This window comes from Selaginella moellendorffii, unplaced genomic scaffold (assembly GCF_000143415.4).
Source record: "Selaginella moellendorffii unplaced genomic scaffold, v1.0 SELMOscaffold_4, whole genome shotgun sequence".
NCBI classification, from domain to species: Eukaryota; Viridiplantae; Streptophyta; class Lycopodiopsida; order Selaginellales; family Selaginellaceae; genus Selaginella; species Selaginella moellendorffii.
This window is the reverse complement of record NW_003314265.1, coordinates 832,232-846,498: the sequence shown is the minus strand read 5'-3', so window position 1 is coordinate 846,498 and position 14,267 is coordinate 832,232. Positions and strand designations below refer to the sequence as shown.

General features: G+C 49.8%; 6 protein-coding genes across 8 annotated transcripts; 4 read left to right on the top strand and 2 right to left on the bottom strand.

Moving 5' to 3' along the window:
- The first annotated feature begins 2,497 nt into the window (after positions 1-2,497).
- Positions 2,498-3,949, top strand: LOC9655606 (probable glucan endo-1,3-beta-glucosidase At4g16260). Its single transcript, XM_002964344.2, has 2 exons — positions 2,498-2,725; positions 2,794-3,949. Exons 1-2 carry the CDS (start codon positions 2,509-2,511, stop codon positions 3,807-3,809), a joined length of 1,233 nt encoding a protein of 410 aa, XP_002964390.2. The 5' UTR covers positions 2,498-2,508; the 3' UTR covers positions 3,810-3,949.
- A 20-nt stretch (positions 3,950-3,969) lies between these two features.
- On the bottom strand, positions 3,970-6,908 carry LOC9654399 (nucleotide pyrophosphatase/phosphodiesterase). The gene is made up of 13 exons (XM_002963969.2): positions 6,465-6,908; positions 6,194-6,281; positions 5,856-6,113; positions 5,697-5,802; positions 5,542-5,644; positions 5,353-5,485; positions 5,129-5,304; positions 4,888-5,074; positions 4,758-4,825; positions 4,597-4,702; positions 4,360-4,545; positions 4,233-4,313; positions 3,970-4,183 (listed from the first exon to the last, which is right to left on the bottom strand). The coding sequence occupies exons 1-13, from the start codon at positions 6,770-6,772 to the stop codon at positions 4,118-4,120; spliced, it is 1,866 nt and encodes a 621-aa protein (XP_002964015.1). The 5' UTR covers positions 6,773-6,908; the 3' UTR covers positions 3,970-4,117.
- Positions 6,909-7,151: 243 nt separating this feature from the next.
- LOC112344300 (pectin acetylesterase 12-like) lies at positions 7,152-8,838 on the top strand. The gene is made up of 6 exons (XM_024668745.1): positions 7,152-7,316; positions 7,523-7,747; positions 7,809-7,892; positions 7,954-8,013; positions 8,317-8,394; positions 8,725-8,838. Exons 1-6 carry the CDS (start codon positions 7,152-7,154, stop codon positions 8,836-8,838), a joined length of 726 nt encoding a protein of 241 aa, XP_024524513.1.
- A 13-nt stretch (positions 8,839-8,851) lies between these two features.
- Positions 8,852-10,716, top strand: LOC9654398 (pectin acetylesterase 3). 3 transcript variants are annotated; one of them, XM_024669386.1, is made up of 8 exons: positions 8,852-9,172; positions 9,228-9,301; positions 9,370-9,594; positions 9,670-9,750; positions 9,804-9,928; positions 9,983-10,103; positions 10,159-10,236; positions 10,298-10,716. In XM_024669386.1, the coding sequence occupies exons 1-8, from the start codon at positions 9,073-9,075 to the stop codon at positions 10,697-10,699; spliced, it is 1,206 nt and encodes a 401-aa protein (XP_024525154.1). In that variant the 5' UTR covers positions 8,852-9,072; the 3' UTR covers positions 10,700-10,716. The 3 variants fall into 3 exon arrangements, with proteins under 3 accessions (XP_024525154.1, XP_024525153.1, XP_024525155.1); XM_024669387.1 differs by having other exon boundaries at positions 9,112-9,172; positions 9,347-9,594; XM_024669385.1 differs by having other exon boundaries at positions 8,852-9,301; positions 9,347-9,594.
- A 12-nt stretch (positions 10,717-10,728) lies between these two features.
- LOC112344299 (pentatricopeptide repeat-containing protein At4g02750-like) lies at positions 10,729-12,663 on the bottom strand. Its single transcript, XM_024668744.1, has one exon. It carries the CDS (start codon positions 12,661-12,663, stop codon positions 10,729-10,731), a length of 1,935 nt encoding a protein of 644 aa, XP_024524512.1.
- Positions 12,662-13,906, top strand: LOC9655605 (THO complex subunit 7A). Its single transcript, XM_002964342.2, has 4 exons — positions 12,662-12,721; positions 12,824-13,188; positions 13,282-13,518; positions 13,615-13,906. The coding sequence occupies exons 1-4, from the start codon at positions 12,703-12,705 to the stop codon at positions 13,750-13,752; spliced, it is 759 nt and encodes a 252-aa protein (XP_002964388.1). The 5' UTR covers positions 12,662-12,702; the 3' UTR covers positions 13,753-13,906.
- The last annotated feature ends 361 nt before the right edge of the window (positions 13,907-14,267 follow it).

Below are 14,267 nucleotides of genomic sequence, written 5' to 3'. Positions count from 1 at the left end.
CTGGTCCCAGGGTTGCACTACCTGCATCGCCACTAAGTCCATGTGCCATGCTGGCTGGCTGACTAACTGGTTGTGTGATCCCCATACCAACTTGTCCCACTGCTAAAGATCCAGCAGAGAGAATGCTTGATACCGCTGCTGAGCCTGCTCCCTACCTGATTTGATTCAGCACGCTCGCAGCAGGAACCGGACGATGCGATTGCAAAGGGTTAGTGTTGATGCTCTTAAAGTCCTGAACAGCAGTCGATGCGTCTGAGGCGAGTGGGGGACGAAGAACGTCTTGGCTCATATCTGAAGTGGCCCCCGAGCTTTGTATCGGAAGAGAAACTGCTGCCATACTTGTGTTCACCATAGGCGGCGAGCCATATGAGAGCGGACCAGAGGTCGAGACGTGCTCCTGCAAGAAACGAAACATACAAAAAATTTCTTACAATCTTTACAGTTGACATGGGTATGCTACCATTTGACATGATCTGTGATTGCCTTCCATTGGTAGGCACTGCGAGACAAAAGAAAGAAGTTAGCCAAGCCTTCACGAAATTAAAATTAAGGAGACCTGTGCCAGTGGATACTGATGGCACCGCAGTTGCAGGTACTGGTTGTGTAGTCTGCACCGCCAAAGGAGCAGCAGCTTGCTGCTCAACTTTTACACTTGTAGGCGATGGTGGCATACTAACAGCAGCAAGTGCAGGAGCCTGAATGACACGACGCAAGCAATTCCTGGCCTCCAAAAAGCTCTCGGAGATTAAGACAAGGTGCTGCGTGTGCTTGGCAATCTCATTCGAAGGGTCAGAAGCTCGAGGATTTTGCTTGGCCTGATCTCAAAAGCCTTAAGGAAAGGCATATAAGAATTAGCAATAGCATACCACTGAGTACAGGTTCTTTAACGATGGTAACTGCCGCGGACAAACAACTGAAAGAGATATATGGCACTGAAGGAAAACACGATGTGAGAAAACAATCGTCTATGAGAAAATGCATAAAGCAACCTGAGAGAATGCCCTTGCAACGGTTTCAGCATCCGCAAGCCACCACTGGTCCGGCTTCGCGTCCGCGCCAGTGCTTAGAGGCGGATGAGGGACGGGAGCTTGAAGCCTGTGAGGATTTGAAGCTGGCACCAAAATACAATGTCTCTGGCATGCCTGGTTACTTGGCGGCTGAGTCGTGGGACAACACATCTGCAAGGCTCAAAATCCTCAGCTTCATTATTCAAAATGAAACTTATATATGCTTACCACAAGAGCTTCCGCTAATCCCTCCGCCACAGCAACTTCGCCAAATCCACCACCCGAGAAATCGATGGACGATAGCCATAGCTGGAACAGCTCCAAGCTCGGCGTCCAGCCACTTCTCTGGAGCAGGCAGCCTGTGATAGATGGATAAACCTCTCTAAAGTCTTTGCCTACCACTGTAGGAATCATGGCCTCGAAAGACCACGAGCGCCATCTCCAGAGTAGCCCCATTGTCCTTCTAGAAAGCCACGACCGTGAGAGAACCACCGAGAGAGAAAAAATAAATTCTCACCTGGACATTCCCATCTTGACCATAGAACGCTCTAAAATACCGATCAGGAAGGAGAATCCTCGCCAACAAACAAGAAATTACCTGGCGAGCTTGTCGAGATACTCGGATCGCAGCAGCGGCCACGACGGGCCTAGCGCCGCCGTCGCCTCGACCGCGAGCACCAGATACTGCGCCTGCGGCTGCTGCGCGGTCACGCCAGAGCCGCTTCTGAGAGGCCCCGCGCTGCTGCTCGTCACCATGTCCAGAAACCGAGCATTTGAAAGCCCAACGGCCTGGATGGGGCCAATTGGCAACGCTTTCAGCCGTCGGATGAGCGAGTCGTGTGTTGTAGCGGGATCCTTTTCCCTGGAAGTGGTAAAACTTAAGAAAAAAGGCTACATCCAACATTTAAAGGGCATAAGTTCATGCCGAGTAATCACTATCAAAATGAAAAAAATATCACTACATCGTCAGCTTTTATATTATTCCATGTCTTTTCAGTCCAATAGCGCCTCGAATATAATAGATTTAATTCTAGTGTTCTGTGACACTGAGATCAATTTTGCTGATGATACGAGCCCATGTTTACAGTCAAGATGGCGTGGGGCCGAAGACAAGATCGTGGCATTTGGGATTGACGTGACCGGGTGACGATCGCCAACATGCTTGGTCATTTCGTTGTCTTGAATGAAATTTTACATAGGTGCAGAATCAACCTTGGAATAGGGTTCAAAAAAACATCGCAAGGAAGTCATAACAACCACAAACTCCTCAATTTGTCAAGCCCCACGGACTTGAACACTTATAATTCCTGTACGGATAATGCTCATTCCCCCCACCATGCGGCCCAACGTGCTATTATAATTAGTGAGTAAAGCCGTATTCGAGTTGCACTCCCTTACGTAGTCGTAGGTCCCATGCTGACACAAATGGACTGTAAACACCATCTTATTTCGACTATAAGAACTTGCTATGGACTTCACCAAGACGAAGAAGCAAGCAACCATGAAGAACATCAGGGTCTTTGTGGGCTTCTTGGTTCTGACGAACGTTCTTGTTGCGGCAATCGCCCAGCAATGCGGTCCCAACGATCCATGCCCGGACAATATGTGCTGCAGCCAGTTCGGACGGTGCGGGTGCGATTCGGGTTGCGGAGCTGGATGCCAGAGCCAATGCAACTGGTGCCAAAGAGGAGGGGGTGGCGGAGACGGAGGAGCAAATGGTAGAAAGAACTTTCATCTTCTTTGAAGTTGGTTTGATCGCTGATGTTCGTTTCTTGTTCTTGCCAAGATATTGGGGTCAACTATGGGAGAGTTGCGAACAATCTTCCGCAGCCGGATCAAGTGGTGAATCTCATCAAGTCCCTGCAGTTCAAGAGGGTGAAGATCTTCGACACGGACCGAACAGTTTTGCGGGCTTTTGCGAATTCGGGGATCCGGCTCACAGTCGCGGTGACCAACCAGGAGTTCAGCTCCATCGCCAGGAGCTCCAACGCGGCGTCGGACTGGGTCCGGAATAGAATCGCGCCGATTTACCCCGCAACGAACGTCGAATTCATCGCGGTGGGGAACGAAGTCCTTTCGGATCCCGGGCTCCCCTGGCCCGATCTAGTCCCTTCAATGTGGAATCTCAGAAACGCGCTGAACTCGCTTGGCTTCAACCAGATCAAGATCACGACGCCAATCGCAACGGATATCCTGAAAGAATCATTCCCGCCATCCGCGGGAGAATTCAGATCGGACAACGGAAGGGACTCAGTCGTGAATTCGCTGCTGGGCTTCCTGTCCTCCACGAACTCGGTGTTCATGGCCAATGTGTACACCTTCTTCGCCTGGCAGGGGAATCCCCGCGACATAAGCCTGGAATACGCCCTCTTCCAAAGCAACGATGTCAAGGTCTGGGACGGCGGCAAGGGCTACACGAATCTTTTCGATGCCATGGTGGATGCGATCTACTCGGCCATGGAGAGGAAGGGCTACGGGAACCTGCCGCTGGCAATTGGGGAATCCGGCTGGCCCAGCGGGGGAGCCCCAGGCGCCACCGTGGAGAATGCCAAGGCGTTCAACAGCAGATTGATCCGACGCACCAGGAGCGGTGTCGGGACGCCCAGGAAGCCGGGAGGGCTCGCCGCTTGGGTGTTCGCTCTGTTCAACGAGAATCAGAAGGGCGGGCCTGAGCTGGAGAGGCACTTCGGGCTGCTCTATCCTAACGGATCCCCAGTCTACCCGTTGCAGCGGCCGCGCCATCCGATTGTCAGGGAAGATGCGGTCAATAATTCATCATCCCTTCTCCACTCGGCAGCATGAAACTTGTGAACAAGAGTGAGAGAACCCTAAGCTCCAGAGAAGAGCAGAGATACTGTATTTTGGCATGCCAGAGATTCTTGTCTAGATCGCAATCCTGAATGCGAGGGATCTTTTCTCGACGCAGGGCGAGTTCTCAGTTTGATCTGGGTCAATGATATTTGACTTTCTTTGAATCGGGGCGAAGCAATATTATTAGATTTTTGTTTTTCGAAATTTCACTGCTGCCGGTTCCAGAGTGGATCGCTCATGGTACCCGGACGCTGCTTACAAGTCGTCCCCTACGTGTGATAGGTGTGGTACGCCGTCGCTTAGGGATTAATGTTCTTCAATATCTTGAATTGATCGGCTTTTGCTCCATCCTTCGCTATTATATACTGGAAGAACAGGTTTGCTAGGTTTTAGGAATGTTTGCAACTATGGTACCTCGAACAGGAGCTCGTTTTTGTCGGCTGAGACCCGGCTATACCCAAATTCGGAGACTCGAACCATGCTCCATGAACTCCACTGAAGCAGCATATAGTTTCGAAGTTATGAACTATTGAAAACTTACGTTCGCTGGGAAGAGATCGAGGCTGAATCCAGCCATGCCAACCACGGCATGAATTGGAGCTGATCCATTACTGACATAAACATCGACCCCAGTATCGTCTTTGGCTGGGACCTGGACGCAGCGGCTTTGATTCACAGCACAGGTGCGCTCGTAGTTGTGAACATGTCCCCACAATGCCAAATCAACCTGGAGAGAAGAATTGAAAAGCTTGGACATATATATATATATTATATTTACCTTGCTACTCACTAGAAGAGGCTCTACAGCTTCTACAAAATCAGGATCGATTGCGGGTAAAATTTTGGAGAGAAGCCCGCCTTGCGTAGAGTACATTGGGCGATGCCTAATAATATGAAAATAATTAGGAATAATTTAGAAATAAATGGTGAGTTATGTACCCGACAAATACCAGCCATGGTGTGTGAGTTCTGTTTACAGAAGCAAGATTGTGTTCCATCCAAGAATACTATAGGAATGATAGAACAAAATATTATACCTAACTTAAAGCAAAACGGAACTTTCTTTTACCTGTTCACTGTTTGGAGTCCAGTCGTGCTCCGTGGAGATTACTGTGAGATGCACGGGACCGAGTTCTATAGAGTACCATGGTTTGTCGATGCCTTGGGCAGGCATCGGGAAGTAAGATCGATATGGAACTCCACACTCGCCTCCCGAGTCTGTGGAGTTGTATTTGGATCCTGAGCCAGGATGATCCCTGGGCGATCATAGTAAATCAAGAACTTGGAGCAAATGATATAGATTTCGGTACCTCTCGTGGTTTCCAATGGCCGTCATGTAAGGGATCCTGGAAGCCACAGGCTCAATCATCTCAAGGAAGTGATCCCATTCCGCGAGAAAGCCAGTGGCATAACTTATATCGCCTATGTGGAATATGGTGTCCACAGTCTGGTTGGCAAGAGAATCTATCACTTGCAATGCTCCAGGCTGCAATATATACTTGCTAAGGTAGAATTTCAAGAAGTCTATATTTACTTGTATGTAGTGTTCTAAGCTGTTGTCTCGTTCGGCCTTCCCCATGTCTCCAAAAACGATGAAGCTTGCACTGTTTGATCCTTCGCCTGGAGGAGTGGTAAAATTCTTGAGTTTGCTCCAGCCAACTTTCTCACTATGGATTTAACCAGACGTAGGCTAATGTTGCTGAAACCCACATAGTTTTCTTACCTTCCATATCTGTAAGAAAAACTCTTGCCAGGAGAAAGACTTGTCATTGTTGCATGATGCATATATCCAGGAGTGTGCCATCCAAAATCTGTAGCTGGCGAACCTAAAAGAATTACCCAAAATAAAAGTTAAAAAAAAAGAATGTTAACTTTTACCACACATATCTTCTTTTTGGAAAGTTGTGATTTCGCTTGTGGAGCTCCGACCATCATACTCGACGTTCTGAGTGGCATTATCGTTGCTGATCCAAGTTACCACCATCTTGAGTTAAAGAAATTAGTAGAGTAAAGTTGTGAAAAGATTTAAAAGCTTACAGAGGTGCCGGAGGAGTCCTTGAGAGACAAATGCCCGTATAAAGGGGCCCCAGGCCTCGCAAACGAAAGCGGTGGGGCGATCTTGAGAATGCAGGGAGTTACAAGCCCGCCGCCAAAGAACACAAAGGTGACGGCGGTTCTTATGTTGACAAGACGGAAAGCAAGTGATCCAGAGCAAGTCCTCACGCTACATGAATCAGTGACACACGTCTTGTTGGAGCAGTTAATGTAGCCAGGATCATCGCTGAGGAACTTGAACTGGAAGAAATCAAAATCGATCAAGAGCCAAGTTAAGATCAAGATCATTAGAGCTATCTTTCTTGCTTTTGTAGAACAACCTTGAGGGGATAGTCGCAAAGCAAAGGCAGGCTGGAAAAGTCTCCTGTCTGCAGATAAAGTGCTTTGTTTGCAAGGCAGTCAGAGTAGCTGTAGAACGAAAACGACCGATGTGAAGTGCGGGTTTTCGGAGCTTCCGCATTGAAGAATCACCAGATATCAAATGGAGCAAGCAGACAAACTAATATGGAGCAAGAGGGAATAAGGGAGAAAGAAGAATGGACAGAAGAAAATGGAAGAGAAAGATGGTTATTCGGAAAATTGGGAGCTTACTTGTGAGTTGCTTCCGAGAACACTCCAATCCAATCTCTGGAGCTCGGCCGAAGAACACCACTCACGGTCGCCACCACTGTCTGGACACTGGCGAGAGGGCCTGCGGTGTCAAGCATCAAGTTGAGGTATGGATTTGGATCCCGGCATTCCAGCAATGCCCGCCTTGTGATGGAACCAAAGGCAGACCTCCCCGAGACCCCCAAATTCGCACCGGTAGCATCACCAGCTCCAGCACAAGCACCAGCTTGTAAAATTGCGAGCAGAACCAGTTCCAGGATGATCACCCGCGGAACTGGAATTCCAGCCATTTGCAAAGGTCTCTGCTCAAGCCATTCGTGACTAAAATTGTGCGTAACAGCCGAGGTGTCTGGGCTGGCCGGAAAGAACGATGAGACGTGGTGCCACACAACCTCTCGAGGATATGCCCAAAAGAAGCTTCCACTCTCCCCATGGCTTTCAAAACGCTAAAGTCTAAAATCTTCAAAGAATTTTTTTTACACAGACGGGTCATACAACCCAACAAGTTAACAAATAATTAAATAAAAGTATTCCATCAAGTGTTTGAGCCAAACTACCTCTTTACAACCTGCTGCCCTTAAAGGACGGATTTAGGGCAAGTATAATTGACACATGATTCACACTATAATGCATGAGAACCATGATTTAACTACACAGGTAGCGCGTGACATGACGAGGGTATACAAGCGCACTTCCCTCTTGGTTTCTCTCGGCTTTGGCCATGACTTTGTTGTGGATGATGGTTTCTCTTTTCTCGTTCGCCCCGGCACTTTCGGTTCCTTCTCTGGATGCGAATCCCCTCGACGAGGACACGGCTCAGCATGTCCAGATAACGTATCTTGGAAACATGGCGCAGTCGTCTGGAGCTGGTAATTATACATGTTCCCGATTCTTGATTGAAACTACTTTCAAGATGCCTTGCAGTGTGCTTAGATGGGAGCGTTCCTGCTTACCATCTCCAGCAAGGAGATCCAAGCTCGTGGCACATTTCATTCGAGGTACAAGAAGAGAACAAACTGTGAACTGTATGAGAAATGCAGGGTGGCGGATGGTGCCAATCGCTGGAAGCTTGCGCTAACCGAGCCCAGAGCTTCTTTGGAAGCTCCAAGTACATGAAGCCCTTTGTAAAGTTTGATGGCCTGCTTAGCAGCTCGGTCCAAGTGAATCCCGAATTTTTCAACTGGACTCATGTTCTAGTGAGGTACTGCGACGGGGCATCCTTTAGCGCCAATGTTAGCGACACACTCGCAGCTCCTTCTGGAAAGGTGTTCCTCAAGCGGCATTTATGTTAATCCCACCATCTTTTTCTCTTACTCGAGCACGCAGGTTTTGTATTTTAGAGGGAAGAGGATTTTCGAGGCTGTGATTGAGGAACTCAAATTATATAGAGGGTTGAGCGACGCTAACCAGGTATTTATACATAAGTTCAGATTCTCACAATCTCCTGATTTCTCGTCGTAAATGTTATCAGGTTCTTCTGTCCGGTTGTTCTGCCGGAGGGCTGGCCGCGATCCATCGATGCAACGACATGGCAAGCTTTCTTGATCATGGTGTCAAGCTGAAATGCCTGAGTGATGGAGGCTTCTTCGTCAATGCGTGAGTAATCTATAAGTTGGATCTTAATGTTATCTTGGAGCTCAAAATGAAAAAAATTATCAGCTCGGACATCCAGGGAAGCAATTCCATTTTGAAATTTTACACAAACATCGTCAGCTTTCATAAGTTGCACGAGACACTTGACAAATCTTGTGTGTCCGATTCAAGCAACAATGGTACAGAGGTACTAATAGTAGATTTTATTCGGTGTTTCAGCTGAAACTTGTGTTCTGTGTAGTGTTATTTTCCACAAGTCATGAAAGATTACGTCAAGCCTCCGCTCTTCATTCTCAATGCTGCTTACGACTTCTGGCAAGTACGTAGATCTTCTTTATGCTGTCAAACAAAGTTAACTATTGCAGCTAGAGCATGTCAAGAAGCTGTCGAGAGAGATCTACAAACCTTGCATCATGAGCAACTCATCGTGCCCACCCATTCGAATACTTCAGCAGCTGCGGATGAGTATGATCGATGCGCTTCGAGTTGGATCGCTGTCCAACAGGGAATCCCTGAGCGTCTTCATAGACTCTTGCTTCACTCACTGCCACACTCGAAGCGATGATCAATGGAACATCCCAAAGATCAACAGCAAGGCAAGTAGATTATAATCTCTGGAAGTGCACTAACCAAGTTGATGCTGCTGCAGTCCCCAGCTCAGGCCGTGGGCGATTGGTACTTTCAGAGAAATGGTGAAGCTGGGCAACAAGCCATAGATTGCGCCTATCCTTGCAATCCAACTTGCGTATCTATCTTTGATTAGCAGAATAAATAGATCTTAATACAATGCAATTGAGAAACAATGGATCCCCTGCTAGTGGAGCTCTGAGTGCATGGCTGTTTCCATCAAACGTGTGGCCCGTGCCTGTGAAAAGCACCGCGAAAAAACAATCCAACATAAGTTACTCCAGTGGACAGATCTTTCTAGCGGAAAAAACTGATCACGGGTCATCCTGACACACTTTGTCTCATAATTGAGCAGCTCCCTCATTTCCAAATGTTCTTCCAAGTTCTCTCGCTTCATGCGTTTCCAGTTATTGTACATGCCGTTCTGGTTCCAATAACTTATCTAGCTGCGTCCAATTCGTCAGGAGCGGGTAGGACATTTGCGATCTATCCATGTTCTAAATTGTGTGTGACAATGCTATATAGTTTGCCTGGATGGAAGCGTTCCGGCTTATCATCTTCTACCGGGAGCCTCAAACTCATGGCATATTTCTTTGGAGGTAAAGATCGATCGCTCGGTCAAGTTATAGGATGATGATCCATAGCTTTGGTTTCTGGGAAATGCAAGGGTGGAGGATGGTGTGACTCCGTGGTATCCTGTGCTAACCGCGCCAAAGGTCACTGGGGAAGCTCCATTTACATGCAAAGCCCGACTGGATTCGCAGGCTCGCTCAGCAACGACGCTTCCGTAAACCCGGACTTTTTCAACTGGACACAAGTGTTCGTCAGGTACTGCGATGGAGCTTCTTTCACTGCTGATGTCGAGGAGCCCCTCGTTTCATCCTCCGGCCAGGTAAGAAACGCGGCAAAAAGCTGTGAGATCAATCGCGATATCGATCATTTATTTGTTCTTCCTGGAGTCCTCCAGGTTTTGTACTTTCGAGGGAAGAGGATTCTCAGAGCAGTCATTGATGACTTGAGAAGCAAAGGATTGAGCAACGCGACACAGGTTTGTCGAAAAGAAAGGCTACTCTAGAACTTATCTCTCGAATTTTTGATCAGGTTCTTCTATCGGGCTGCTCGGCTGGAGGGCTTTCGACTATACTCCATTGCAACGATGTCCAGAGCCTCCTCGATCCAGGCGTGACACTGAAATGCTTGAGTGATGCTGGGTTCTTCATAAACACGTAAGAACTTGCAAAGAATTTTTTAGACCGTTTAGAAATCTGGCTGGAGTACAGTTCCGATCCTGGTGGTCACTACCTCATGTCAAAGCTTTACAAGGACGTGGTCAGCTTACACAAGCTCGAAAACACGCTGGATCAATCCTGCATTGGTGACTCAAACGGTGATGCTACGAAGGTACTCTCGAAAAGAAGCGCTTTCTTTTGCTTGATTTGTTCTTTGTTTTTGCCAGTGTTTCTTTCCTGAGATCATGAAAGCTTACGTCAAACCACCATTGTTCTTGTTGAATGCTGCTTACGATTCCTGGCAAGTAAGCGCTCATCTTCGTGGTTTACAAACTCAGAATTTCGTGCTTTTGATAATTTACACAGCTCGAGCACGGCCTTAATCTTTCGAGGGACTCATACAACTCTTGCATCAGCTACTCGTCATGCCCACCAGTTGAACTCCTCCAAGGATTTCGAGCAAGCATGCTGGATGCTCTTTCAGGTGGATGGAGCTCGCTGGCTCTTTACATCAACGCATGCTTCACGCACTGCCAAGCAACCTGGGATGCGACTTGGAACATCCCCAAGATCAATGACAAGGCAAGTCTCCCCTGTCGCGTGACAAGATCTCCTCGAGTTTGGAGTTTACTGATGAGATCGGCTTCCTGGTTTTTGCAGTCTCCAGCGCAAAGTGTTGGCGACTGGTACTTCGAGAGGACTGCCCAGCCGGAACAAGCTATTGATTGTGCGTATCCCTGTAATCCAACTTGCATCCAGCAAGCTTAACCAAGGTGGTCATCAAAGATCTTGTCCGATCATCTGCTAGATGCGTAGATGTTGGAGAGCAAAACGTGAGAGGCCGAGCCGCCGAAGTCTAGTTTGGAAGAACCGAGGAGCTTAGCAACAGCAAACTTTGCACTGGGAGATATAGACCTGCGGTGGAACTGGCCGCTACCGAGCAACACGGTCCACGCGACGCTATCGGGCACGAATGGCATTGTGTCGATCAGCTCCTGGGCATCTTTCGCCTGTCCCGACCTCGCGAGAAGATCCACCATGGAGCAGTAGTGCTGCATCGTTCGCTCCAGTTTGTAATCAAGCTCCAAGCTGACGAACAGTCTCCGTCCCTCTCGGAAGAACGATCCGGCGTGGCTGTGCGCGCAGGCAACGAGAACGCACAAGACCGAGACGTCTGTGGGAGTGAGACCCTCCAAGAGCATCGCCCGGAAGAGATCTAGAAGGTCTTGGCAGTGGCCGAGCCGACAGTAGCCAGCAGCGAGGGTGTTCCAGGTAAAAACATCTCGTGCCAGTACCCGATCAAACAGCTCTTTGGCCTCCACCAGCTTGTCATTTTGAGCGTAGGCCCCGATGATGGTCGACCACGATGTCGTGTTACGCTCCGGCATGGAATCAAACACGAACTTTGCCGCTTCCACCTCACGGTTTCGAGCGTAAGCTTGAACCATGGCGCTCCAAGTTACCACGGTTCGTTGAGGCATCCCGTGATCGAACAAGATCTTCGCGGATGTGAGTTCGTTGTTCTCGGCGTAGGCCTGTAGCATTGTGTTCCAGATAACGTCGTCCCGTTCGTCCCGAGGAACGGAGTCGAAGAGATGCTTCGCAGCCTCAAGATGCCCGGAGTGGGAATATGCAGCCACCATTGAGGTGATTGCCACTAAATTCCACTCGGGCATTCTCTCATAAAACGATTTGGCATTGTCAATGCTACAAAGTTCCGCATAGACTTTGAACATGGCAGTCCAGGCCACTAGATTCCTTTCGTGCATTTCATCAAAGAGAGCCTTGGCTTCGTCAATTTGCCACGCTTCGGCATATGCCACGACCATGACAGTCCAGGACACAATATTCCTACAGGGCATAGTATCAAAGAGATTCCGGGCATCCTCAAGGCATCCGTGCTGTACGTACGCTTGTAACATAGCGGTCACCACAACCACATTGGGAGACTCCAGGCGATGGAAGATTCTCTTGGCCATATCAAGATGCCCATAATGGGCATATGCCCAGATAATTGTACTGTGCGTAAAATTGTTCTTTACAGGCGTTGCATCGTACAAGCTCTTGGCCTCCTCGAGATACCCGCACTGCGCAAAAGCTTGCATCATGACCGTCCATACCACCTCGCTCTTAACTGGAATTAGGTCAAAAAGTTCTTTCGCTTGCTCAAGATGCCCATTTGCGGCATATGCCGAGAGCATGGCGCTCCACGTCACGGCGTTCTTGACGGGCATCTGGCGGAAGCAATGCTCCGCTTTGCCGACATTGCCGCTCCGCCCATACGCTGCCAGCATCGTCGTCCACGACACAACGTTTCGATCGGCCATTCTATCGAAGAGCTCCTCCGCCTCGTCCAGATGCCCATTCTCGGCAAGAACCTGGAGCATGATCGTGTGCGTGACGACGTTGGGTTGCGGGACGCGATCGAATAGCCGCCTGGCGTGATCGACGAGACCGTTCTGGGCGTACGCCGAGATCATGAAATTCCAGGAGAAGACATTTGGATCGATGAGCTGCGCGAACACATCGGCCGCGTCGCTCGCGCTGCCGCATTTGCCGTAGGCCTGGATCAAGAGATTGGCGAGGTATCTGTCCTGCGATGCGAGAACTCGCGCGTGGAGCTGCCGCGTCGAGGAAAGATCGCCCGCATTGGCGCAGGATTGGATGAGGCACGCTAGCTGAGATCGAGACAAGAATCTCTCCTCCTGGCTTAGGGCTTGAGGAAGAAGCATGAACCCTAATATGGGTTTCTAGGAGAGCGCGAAAGCGCTATGGCGACAGAGCCGGCAGGCAAGTAGCTCCCATCGTTCATCTTTATCATCGTAGCTAGGCGCTGCTGGAACCTCTCGCTAGATCTCTCGCATTCTTCGCTCACGGGTGATCTTCTCACAGGAGTTAGGTCGGGGACGAAGGTGAAGAAGGTAGCTGGGAAGCGCGAAGAAGTGACCGGGCATTTTGCGTTTGGGCCTGCCGAGGACGATGCGATCATCCGGCAGCGGCTGCTCACTCGGACCACCACGACCCGGGGCGAGCCGCCGCTCAAGAAGTTGCTCAAGAAGTTCGTCGCCTTCGTGGCCGAGGTGGATAAGAGCTCCGACAATGTGGTGGAGTGCGAGAAGCTCTACAAATCCTTGCTGCAGGAGCTCAGCACTTTCGAGCTCCCGCTGCTCAAGACGAGGGCCGTGATCGATGCCAACAAGCGCGAGCAGCAGAGTTTCAAGGATTTGCAGCAGCAGCTCGACCAGCAAACCATCCAGGTATTCGATCGAGTTCGTGTTTTCTTTTGTTCTCCTCGAGCTCACTTTCGCACTGAGGCTGAAAAACCTTTTTTTTTTTTTTTTCTTTCAAAGACTAGGAATGACATCGAAGATTTGAAGATCCAACTCGAGCAAAGCAAGATCGAGAGGCAGCACAAAGAGGAGTGCGAAGCCATTCGTCGGCTGATAGCCGCTCAACCTCCGCGATCAGAGACCCAGAACGTGATCACCGAGCTCGAGAAAGAGATCGCGACGCTCGAGGCCGAGAACATGACCGCCACTCGGACACTGGAGCTCCGGAAGAAACAATTCGCCCTCTTGCTACACGCCGTAAGTTCCATTCCATCCATCCATCCTTTCATTTTTTTTTTGTCGCGATCAAACATCTTCCTAGTTGTTCTAACTTGGCCTTGTGTTTCACTCCAGGTTGATTCGCTACAGACCACGCTCGAGGACGAGCAGCAGAGCAGCGCGATCGAGCAGGACACGAGCAGCAGCGGCGCTTTTGTCTCGATGGAAGCTCCAGTGGCGGCTGCCGAGCCCATGGCCGTGGATCCTGTGTGAGCAGCGCCGACAATCAAACCAGACAGGCAAACATTCTTTGCTTTTCTTTTGCTCCTTGTTTCCAGCTAACTCGCGAACAAACCGAGAATCGAATGTCTCAAGCGTCGCTGACAAACTAAAATCCAATCAATCAGTACGGTGGAGGTGGCGGTAATTCGTAGTGGTATGAAGGTGGCGGCGGTGATTCGTAGTGGTACTCGGGTGGCGGCGGCGGCGGTGACGGTGGCGGCGGTGATGGTGGCGGCGGTGATGGAGGTGGCGGTGGTAGCACGGGCGGCGCCATTACCAGCGGCTCCGGTTGGCAGCTCGTCGGCTGCGAGAGGAAGTCCGCACACTGGTCGTGGGGTCTCTGGTTGGGCTGGTAAGGAATACAGTTCCGGTCCGTGTCCACGATCGTTCCGTTGGACGCGGGCAGCTCGAGGCACTGGTGGGCGATGTCCGTCAGGAAGTTATCCTCGAGCGTGAGGTTCTGGAGCTTGGGCAGCTCGCAGATCCCCTCAGGCAGCGTCCCCGAG